This window comes from Blennius ocellaris (genome assembly GCF_963422515.1).
Source record: "Blennius ocellaris genome assembly, chromosome: 8".
Taxonomy (NCBI): domain Eukaryota; kingdom Metazoa; phylum Chordata; class Actinopteri; order Blenniiformes; family Blenniidae; genus Blennius; species Blennius ocellaris.
The window spans coordinates 11,417,043-11,428,312 of record NC_137657.1 but is presented as its reverse complement, the minus strand read 5'-3'; the positions used below and the strand labels follow the sequence as shown (position 1 = coordinate 11,428,312).

The window sequence follows — 11,270 nt, the reverse complement described above, 5'->3', positions numbered from 1 at the left end:
CACAGAATTAGATGTCTGGTGGTGGAGTGGCGAGCCTCATTACATGAACCATCCCGGCTTGAGCTCGTTGGACGATGGACTTGTTTTGTTTGGTTGGAGCACGCTGCTTTCCTCTCACACTCCGATGACCTGCTCATTTCTTAACTCTTTGGCTTCAGGAATTTTAATGCAAACGGACCTGGGATGTTACGTGAGATAAGATCCAACCCTGAAACGGAGTATTTATTTATGAAATATAGATGAACATTAAGTTTAGTGGGTAATAAGCACTGTCACTTCACAGCGAAAGCATCCTTGGTTCAACCCTGGGGGGTTTCTGTGTGGAGCATCTTCATCTACAATCCAAAGACGTGCGTATGAGCTGAACTAGTGTCTCAAATTTGAATGTCTGTCCTTCTCTTTGCACCCTGTGATGGACGAGTAACCTGTCCATCACATCACTAATGTCAACCAACCTCAGCAACCGTGTTTGATAAAGCAATATAGAATATTAGGGTCTCAGTAAATTAAACTTATGTAAATAATAAGGCAACATTTTCTAGATTAATGTAAAATACAGTGATCATTTGGCAACTTGATAAGTTCATATTAACCCTTGGTAAGTTTTTTTTTTTTAAACAATAACAATGTGAGACATCAAATTGTATTTTTACTTGATTACACAAGGAATTAATCAAACCAAACACATAAATGGAAACCAAGAGAACAAAGTTAAATAAAGAACAACAATCCCATATGGTTTTCTGTTATGAGCATTAATCTTTGCAAAAAACTTTGCTTTGATTCCAGACTTTCCTCGGCCTGGTATGCTGAGACTATGAACTCAACAAAGGATCACAACCAACAGGAAAAGAGACATTTGACAAATTAAATGCAGATCGGTTGGTAAATAAACTTATTTTGTAACAAACTTCTTTCACTGCCAATAATGACTTATGACCACAAGTTGCATGCAGAATAGGGGAAACACATTTTCATTTGGATTTTCAACTTCAATGTATTTTGCTTTTTACTAATGTTTGGAATTAAAATGAATTAATAAATGAATGATGAATGAATGACATGAGACAGCCAGCTTTGGAAAAAGACTGACTGAGTGACTGCTGGTACAAAAACAACGTACTCTGGGAAACTTAATGTGAGGAATAATTGTTGAAAATGTAAGAAAAATGTGTGTTTGTGCATTTTTTGATCATATTGTGTGTGTGTGTGTGTGTGTGTGTGTGTCTAAAACAAGTAATTGCAAACATTCTCTTCTATTCTATTCTATTCATGCTTGGTTCAAGGCTTGATTCTGTGTGTCAGCAGTGGAGAGAGATCAGTCTATCACTGTATTCAATATGCACTGTTGTTATTGCACTGACTCATTTGTCGAATGCAGTGCAACTGCCGCAAAATGTATCACCTAATAAAAACACAATTGTTCTTACACTTAACCATAATTTAATTTGAGGTGTTGTTTTGGTGAAGCTGTGTTTCACTGTGTCAGCTGTGGGGGATCGAGTCTGCAAGTTTCCAATCAGGCCTTTGTAACCTGTCAGTCCCCACGGCCCAAATTATACAATTGGTCCCACAGTTTGACAAATGCAGAGAGGGTTAGACTGTCCATACTTCCACTCCCCAGAGTCAGATGCTCATTTGATGCTGCTGATACCAGTACTGAGGACAGAGCAGAAACACGGAGCTGCTTCCTCCAGGTAGCAAAATAATGAATAGAGGAAAGCTTTGCTGCGAAGTGAGAGCCGATACTGTCTCCAGTCTGGATCGTTTCCTTCACTTACACAAGCACAGATACGCAACCACCCACACAAACCAGCAAATACTTGATCATTTTTAAACTCCTTTTGAGTGTCCTCCAAGCTGAAGTACAAACACATTCAGTCATTAAATCCCAGCTTCCATTACCATTAATAAAAAGCAGTGAAAGACTTGGCTGTCCACCACGGAACACAAGTGGAGTTCACAGTTCACAGCGTTTTGTGTTGACAATTTCATCATCTTATTCAGAAAAAGATCTTGTGTTCGGCACTTACATTCTCCTCAGCAGTAGTGTCTGGGGAATTATTTTGAATATTGGACTCACTGAAGGAAGCATCAAAGTAAAAATCAAGTTTATAAAAGTGAATTTTCCTGATGTGTTTCATGGTATCTTTAACAATGCAAATGATCTGACTCATTTGACCTCAACTAGCTAATCAAACGAGATAATGTATTTACTGTATAACCCAACAAGACTTGGCTTTAATTTGAAACTCTAGATGTTATGGCAGAAGTAATATTACAAGCTAAGGTAAGATATTATCATTTTTAATAGCTATTGGGATCCACAAGAAAAAAAAAGAAGCAACTCCGTCTTGGACCAGTTGCAGATTTTTATTCCCAAAACTCTACTTGTGTTCATATCGACTCTGCAACTGTTTTACACATTTTAGCTTTTCAAATAAACATAACTCATCTCTATTGCATTCTCAATGAATTTGGTAATAAAAACTTCACAAAAAAAAATACAAAAAAATCCTTTTTATTGTGACTCATTTGCAAAACTGAGTCACGATGCCCCCCCCCAATCCCTCGACCTCTCCTGGGGCTGCATTTCCTCCTGCCTTCAGGGAAAGAAGCTCTGATCTCCAGCGATACCTGAATCACATTGACTTTGATCAACTACAACAACAACATTAATAAATGAGTGTGTGCGTGTGTTTGTGTGTCATAATTTGATTCTCAAGTGTCTGAAGCGCCAATAAATTGAGGTGCACTTGTTGGCAGGTGCGTGAATTACATAAAGGTGCAACTCCTGCCAACTCCAAACACCTGCTGAAAATGTGTCCAATCATTTAATGGAACTTAACAGGTTCACACTATATTACACACACTTCCCTGGCGTCTCTTGAAATTCATCATTGTTAATTTTCTATGTAGTGTTTGAGTTAATATGTTTGGTGAATGAGATGTAATTTTTCGTTTGGAGGCAAGCAGATCCAAGCAACCAGAAATGAGCTTGCGACACTTTCGGGGTAAATATGAGATCTGGCAATAAGTACATGCATAATTGAGGAAGTTATTCAAGTATAAGCAATAGCTAAGTTAGATACATCATAATGTGTCCAAACTTGTTCGGTGTGGAGATGCAAAATCTACTGATGCTGAATGATGAAAGAAATAAGACTTTGTTAAATAGTCAAGGCTTTATTTATTTTTTTCCTCAAACAACAAAAATAATGAAGAAAGGAAGCATTAATGTAATTATAGATATATACTTTATTAATTCTCTCTGATAAAATAAAATTACAAAATAATTTCAACCCTTAAACGGCACTTTCCTTGTTAATGATTATTTAACGTATCGATAATACATATATCATAATTGCCATGACGAATGAGAAGAATACTATAGTTTAATAATGTAAGATATCAGCTATAACTGCGTTTAATCATAATGGTAGAAAAGACTAAGCAATACAAAGCTAGATTTCGTTAACAGCATACTGTACAATATTCCAAGCGTATGTAATTCAGTATTTCGGCCACAGCGTGTCGCTATTAGATAGTTTTGGATATTGTCTCCAATGCAAGGGTAGGCTTGTGTTTTTCCCCCATCACACCATCACGATCCCTCTCATGTGTATCTTCACTGTGTTTTATTTATTTATTTATTTATTTATTTCATGAACAGCTGTTCCTTCATGGCCATGTCTCCTTTTTAAGGTTAATATGTGTTCCCTTGTGTTCATCCGTAGTCCACCTTCATCTGGTATAGAGCCGTTGGTGTACAGCACTGTAACAAGTCCATGCCCAGATTTTCACAGTTGTTCCCTCAGAAATATTGTCAAGATATCTGCAACGCCTCCTGCTATCTTTTGTCCCCAGTGACAGCAGCGTTCCCTGCCTCTTATTGAAGTCCATTTAAAGAGAGAGCACTTTGGTTGTTGAGGTGTGTGTGTGTGTGTGTGTGTGTGTGTGTGTGTGTGTGTGTGTGTGTGTGTGTGTGTGTGTGTGTGTGTGTGTGTGTGTGTGCGTGTGTGTGCGTGCGTGGCAGTTTAAGTGATTGAGCAAGCGAGAGTGTTTGGAGTGTGTTTCCTTACACAGAATACATTCATGGTAAGACTTGAGCTGTTTTGGGACGGCAAGCTTGACAAAGAATGGCAGCAAGACATGACTCTTCCTTAGTTTGGGGTCATAAAAGAAACAATGCACTGGGAAAAACCAGAAATGATACAAATAAATAAGCAAATAATTTTCTTTTTTTCCCAAAAAAAACCCAATATTCCAGTTGTAAGGACTGTATACCATTTTGTCTCCATCAAAGTAAAAGCAAAATAATATCTCAGGGATCTGCTGGAAGTACTGTTTTCAACGACTTTCTCCCCCCAATTCAAATGTGTCTGGAGCTGCAAAACACATTCAAACTCCAGAATGCACTCGGTTTATAAACTCTGCTGGTGTGTCTATAAAACATAGTGGCATAAATGCAGCATGAACAATGACTGATGAATGTTAGAATTTGGCATCACATATATTTCACCACTGTTTTTGAGCTGTTTCACTGGGCTGTGTGACTTGTTGCTTGTGACTCGCAGTTTTTATCATTTGAGTTCTCAAAGTTGTTTCTTCCTAACTTGATCAGCTTTTTTCTGCTGTAGTCATTCCGCAGTTACACTGCAAATATTTTTGCTACTTGCCAAGATTAAAAATCGTAATTTTTTGGCATGAGAGTTGATTTGGCTTGTTTAAAAAGTAATTGACTTATTTTTAGTCCTCGATTTTACGGTATAATCTTAAATCGAGATTTAAAAATTTTATTTCCAGATTTCTACAAGTAAAATGTATTTGCTGCACTACTTTTAAATAATTTTCTTCTCAAATTTAGTGTTTCTAGGTTATATTTGGGCCAGTGTCTTTTGCAATGTATTCCTTGCTTGGGCTGTTTTAATGGTTTTTATTTTTATTTTACTTGTTTAGACATATGTATCTTTTTTATTTATTTTTTTGCCATTTCGCTGTTTTAGCAAATTCAACCGGCTTTTTGTTTCTTCTATTTAAACTGTATTGCCTTTTCTTTTTACCAGTTAAAAACTATTTTAGCAGCTTTATGAGTTGAACCATTTGAGTCCTTTTAGCTATTTTATGGGTTTTAATTGTTCAACTGCTTTTTGGAAGTTTTAAACTATTTCCAGGCGTTTCACTCATGAGAGACCTTTTTAGCCAGTTGAGACCTTTTTGGTCTTTTAGCCATTTGAGTTGTTTCAGTAGTATGATGTCCATTTGCTGTTTTAACACCATAAAGTAATTGAAAACATTACTTTTGTATTGTTTACCAAGTTGCCACTAAATATCCAACACACAGGCAAACAAGCATCATGGGAAGTAAAACATCTGAATGAAACACTTTCTAAGTCAAAGTGATCAATAAGTGTGGCTGGAAATTCAACATTCATCACCTGCAGTGCAGAGCAGATGACATTTCAGGACGCTGACGTCTATCTCGGATAAAAGAGCATTTTTATTCAAGAGTCTGTGAAAGATTGTCTCCTGGGAAACGAAGTTGCAAAGAGCTAAAAATATTCATATATACTGAATTCTGTGAAACTGATGGTAGAAAAGCACCGGTGCCTGGAGGTTGCAGACCCCTGTCCTGGTGGAAGTGACTCCACTTGGTTCAGCCAACTGAGAGAACAAACATAGAATCTCTTTTGGTGTTTTGATTGTTATCTCAACCGTCACTGTGTAGACAGACTCAAGTCGTTTATAACATGAAGAAAAATTGCGCCAAATGTGGAGTTCTGTTTGTGCAAAGCGTTGACTCGTACCATCAAACCTTTTTTTTTTTTTTTTTAAATATCATGTTTTAAAATCAACCATCAAGTTTAAATGATACGTTTCGGTATTATGACCCTTTTTCTTGTCCTCAACAAATGATCCCAACTATGACGCACTTAATATTAACATAAAATGTTATTTGTCTTGCTGAAGTAACAGGAAATGTTGGTAGAAAGTGAACAAAAGTCTCATTTAAGTGGCGATATGTCCCTTCAACACCATTTCTTTTCCAGATACAGTAAATGCAGTAATAAAGTCCCGTCGTAGTTGTGTTAGTCTATGTTACCATCTGCTTCTGTCTTCCCTATTACAAATAAACATTGTGATGAGTCACATCCCTCAGTATCATGTCGTCTCAATTCAGCTTGATCTGTAATTTGTGCAGTTCACTGAGCGATTACCATTCTCCCAACCGAGTCGCTAAAATGTCACAACTACGCACCGCAAGTCTAAACTACTGCATTAGCTCACACCCATAAAAGATAAGTGGTAATGATGAACATTTGTTTGTTTTTTTGTTGTTTTTTACAGTGCGTCTACATTGCTTGGCAGTGCTCTACAGAGATTGACAGTGCATCAAGTGTTTGGCAGTATAGGCTTTAGTATTATCTTGTGGGCTAGTGCATTACTTTGATTGTGTGAGTGTTAATAGGGCCTGCGTTGTGAGAGGTGTGTGTGCTGTGTTAAACTGTATTGCATGGATGATGCGTTGATGTGATCTGTGTGTGTGTGTGTGTGTGTGTGTGTGTGTGTGTGTGTGTGTGCGTGTGTGCGCAGTGCATGCCACTAGTTTTTTTTTTTTTTAAATTATTATCATGGTCGTATTGATCGAACCTTCTGTTAAAGGGATGCTCGTTAACACACAATTAGCATTCAGATAGAAAATACATCATAAGGATAAAAAGTCATGGTCATTAATTCCTGATGAAGCAAGTGAGAGATTGGGAGAGGGGGAGGAAGGAGGGAGAGACAGAGAAAGAGAAAAGAGAGATGAAGAGAATAAAAGGCCTTTTTTCAGTAATTGGAGTGGATTCCATTTCGGAGTTCATATAATTATTCCTCTCTATTTCTCCTCCTCTTTTCTTCCCCCTCCTCAGTCTCTCCACCTCCATTTCTCAGCGTCCTGACATCCTTCCTCCCCCTCACACCTTGTAGAGTCTCCATTTCATCTCCATTTCTCTTCTCCTTCCTCCGTCAAGAAAAAGCGCCCCAAAGTTGCTGACATGTCTCATCACTCATACCGGCCCTCCATCTTAATCCCATTATTCCTCCTCATTGTCCCGCGTTCATCCCTCCCTCACGAAGCGTTCGTTTCAGAGGATCACCACACATTTCTCACCTCCTCCCTCATTCCTCTCCTCTAAGTCTGAAAGCGAGAGCGCCGACACTGTCTCTCCCCCTCCTCTCTCCCTGTTTAGTCGCCAGGTTTGTCTCGTCCCGGTCCTCGGAGCTGTCCTCAGCAGCCAGAGGTGCAGGCGTTGGGACTTCCCTCTTGGCTCCCGTCCGGGCTCTGGGGCGGCGGCGGCGACAGCGGCGACTCCAAGGCTAAAGTAGAGACCTGAAATGAGGGTTGCGTGGGAGACGCGGCCTGTACCGGCGACACCGGCGTCGGCGCGGTCGGCAGAGAAGCAGCCGGGGAGAGCGGGACCACGGCCCCTCCGCCTCCCCCTCTGCCGTCCCTCGAATCCCTCTCCCGGAGCAGGTGAACCAGGGCGGCGTGCTGGGCGCTGAGGGTTGCAGACAGGTGCGCCGGCAGCGCGTTGAAGCCTGCGGTGAGCTGCTCCACCCGCTGCTCCAGGGACAGCATCTGACGCTCCAAGTCCTCGCTGCGGTCGTTGAGCTCTGACATGAGCTCGTACATGACACTCTGCATCTGCGGGAGGATAGCGAGGGATGAGTCAACGTGCACGTAGGAGACTAAAATGCGCCTTTTGAACTCATAAAGAAGGGTGATTGTGAAGAAGTATTTCAAGAAGGAGGGGTTCAAGAGAGGGAGACGTTCAGTGAGACGCTCAGAAAGAAAGGACCTGGAGGATAGAAGTTGGATTGAAGAAAAAAGAAAGCTGTGCGTCGTAACGTCGCGGAGAAAAGAGTCAGCGAGAGAATGGGAAGAAGGCAGTGTCCCTGCCGTGCACATATCCTGGGCTCCGTAACCATGGTAAACGCACAAGTGGCCGATTGAGATGGAGTCACTGAGATGGCAAAATCACAATATTTGGTGCTCTTAGGAAGGTCACACACACCCGCGCTCAATCTTTGTGTCCTTATTCAAGTCGGTATTTCACTCGCTGTCCTCGCTGACACACACACACACACACACACACACACACACACACACACACACACACACACACACACACACACACACACACACACACACACACACACACACACACACGTGTGTGTGCACTCACATTCTCGCTCAAACACCCACACGATAGCAGAACAACACGAGCGCTCCCCTCCCTCCCCTCGTTTCCTCCTCGTTCTCTCACTCAGTCATCCCTGTTTTAACACTTGTTCTGGTTGCTAGGAGACGCAAAGCCACAGAAACCAGCAGGTCAGCACTGAAACGGAGGAACGCTGTGGTATATTTTTGGGGGCAAAGGCACGTTAGGCATGAGTGACTAACATGCACGCACGAGTGAAGAACACCAAAGTGTGTGTGTGTGTGTGTGTGTGTGTGTGTGTGTGTGTGTGTGTGTGTGTGTGTGTGTGTGTGTGTGTGTGTGTGTCAAGCGCAAACGCCTCACCTTAGAGAGGTCCACGAGTGTGTTGGCCTGATCGCTGAGTTTCCTCTGCTCCATTTTCACACTGCGTAATCTGCAAACAGATACACACACGTGCACGTATGAGACACACACAACCACACAGTTGAACCCCGGCAAACACACAGTGGTCGGTCCAGAGGTTTAATCCCTGCGGGTCCAGACAACAACACTCTGGAGCGGTCACCTTGCCTGGTTCAGCTTCATTTTTACCTGCAGCCTGTCCCGGGATTTGAATGTACAAACACAACAAGCACACAGTGTGCTCTGAAACACTGCGATTTAGCCATGAAGGTTAAAATACACAAAGTGAAGGCAGATATAAGACTGAGAACTTGACATCAACAGGAGGTCACTACAAGCAGCTGTAAATCTCAGTGTCAGATAGACGCCGAGGTTTACATAAAAAAATACAACAAAACAATTAATACTAACAATATGTGCCTACATAAAACAAACAAGGTGCCTTCTTATTTTATAATGAAGTGCAGAGTGATTTTCTTTTCAGAGGCTGCACCTCTTCATGAACTCATCCCTCTGTTATACTAACAGGTCTGATGTAGAAACAGGTCTGTCCCTGTATTCACGGTGTCAGCCTCTCATCTACAGTCCACATGCATCAGGATTAGCCTCTCTATATTACAATTAAATGAGTCTTAGGGTCTCTTGACTCCTGCTTTTGAAGGAACTTGTTAATTTTCTCCAGACTGGAGTGAATTGTGGAAGATCAAACGAGCCATGGGAACATTAAAAGAACCCTTAACTTGGATGCCAGACAGAGGATATACAAAACTCTTTTAGCCAAACAAGACTTTAACAAGATATCCTTGTGTGTGTGTGTGTGTGTGTGTGTGTGTGTGTGTGTGTGTGTGTGTGTGTGTGTGTGTGTGTGTGAGATTGTGGCCATTGAAGGATAACAGCGAAAGCACTGGGTGAATAAATGACAAAGTCTTGCTGTCATGTACTTGTATCATCAGCAACGCTCTTTCGAAAAGATGATCTGATGATCAGAGTGTCTGTAATATTACACAATGCACTGATTATCCAGTCCCACAAATGTATTTGCCGAGAGTGAACTTGCCCTTTAGCAGATGATGAATCATTGTGTGTGTTTGTGTGTGTGTGTTTGTGTGTGTGCGCGCCAGTGTTTGCTTTGGTGTGTGCAGGGATTCATGCATTTTATCTGATTATCAGCGTTGATTCAACCTGTGGGTGGATAGAAAGTACAGCTGATTTCAAAGGCTTCATCAGCTCTGCGGCACAGCAGCGTGCTCGTGTGTGTGTGCGTGTACGTGGGTGTGCGTAAGGCGCGGCCTCACTGATGTATAGCCTGGAGAAACTTCCGCTGGTGTTTGCGGACTCTGGAGTGGTCGATCTTCTTCATCAGCTTGGTGTGTTTGTAGATGAGCCAGGTCTCCCTCAGCACGTTCGCCGCCGCGTTCTTTATCTGCTCGTAGACAATAAAAGCACACATACGCAATGTAAGCAACAGGTAGCCCTTGGCAACTGAAACGGGCAACAGGTTTGCCGAGCCCGGTTCTCTCTTTTCCCCTCCTTTCACTAGCAAAGGGAAGAAAAAAAAATGCAACCATCATTGTCTTAGAGGCTGCCCTCATTCTCTCTGTCTGTCTATACACAATCTGACTTGCCTGCCAATGCTTTTCATGTGCGCATAAACAGCTCTCTCCTTAGGGAGATTGGCAACGAGAACCAACAGGAGTCTCTCCCTCTCACTCACGTCTGTCTTTTCTCTTGGTCTGTCTACGTGCCACAACAACTCAAATAGACTGCATTATCCAGACTGGATGCAGTAATCCTGCACGTGGCTTCGTAGTTCATTAAAAGCAGTTATCCTCCATTTCATTTTGACAACAAACTAAAAGAAACAATCATCTCAGAGTTGTTGCTCTTAATGTGGCCGTGAAAGACATTCCTCGTCACGACAGAAGAGGAGCATTAGTGAAATACGTTTTCATAATGACGTTCCCTCAGGGAAAATCCAGTGCAAGATGGCCATATGCCTCCATTGCACCGGTCAGACACAAGCTTCAGCTGTCTTCACTCTGGTCAGAGCGAATGTGGGAATGCTGTGATTTAATAAAATACTGATTCTAAATGTCAGTGTCAGTTACAGGTCAATAAAAAACTTGATACTTATCCGGGGCTCTTTGTACATGAGTCAATAGCAATATTGGCTTCGGTATGTTTTATGTGTTGTACATCTCTATAGGCTGCTCTTTAGCTGCAGCACAGGGGTCTGGCACCCTGCGTAAAAGGCGAGTTGTGGATGCCATAAAGACAGGGAGAAGGGCGAGAATCTGTAAGGACATAAATTGAATGAGAGACTTCAAAGAGATGCTGAGCACTGAACAAAGAACAATTATACCCCCCGTCTGAGGGGCACAAAAGCCTGGCTAATCAGCAGCCATCCACCACAGTCAAGGACCGCTCACTCACATACACGCCTACACATACACACATGCAGACACACGCACACACGACTGGCTGCAGATGAAGAGAGTTGGAGGCCGTGGGCCTGACAGATGTGAGTTCAATGATACAGAGGAAGTCAAACCAAAAAGAGCGAATCTAACATACTATGGATAATATATATAGCGAGTGTCATTAAGCTTCTTTTTGGTATGGGCTCATCTTAATGACAGCATTACAGACGTTTTCATGGCT

The 11,270-nt window shown here is 41.8% G+C and overlaps 1 protein-coding gene across 1 annotated transcript in view; it reads right to left on the bottom strand.

Moving 5' to 3' along the window:
• Window positions 1–3,938: 3,938 nt before the first annotated feature.
• The window catches only part of kcnn3 (potassium intermediate/small conductance calcium-activated channel, subfamily N, member 3), a 56,361-nt gene continuing 49,029 nt past the window's right edge, over window positions 3,939–11,270 (bottom strand). Inside the window, exons 8-10 of the mRNA XM_080500960.1 lie at window positions 9,905–10,032; window positions 8,571–8,640; window positions 3,939–7,690 (exon numbers count right to left, since the gene is read on the bottom strand). Of these exons, the coding sequence (XP_080357086.1) occupies window positions 7,274–7,690; window positions 8,571–8,640; window positions 9,905–10,032 (615 nt within the window). The 3' untranslated portion in view covers window positions 3,939–7,273. The remainder of the gene's footprint in view (window positions 7,691–8,570; window positions 8,641–9,904; window positions 10,033–11,270) is intronic.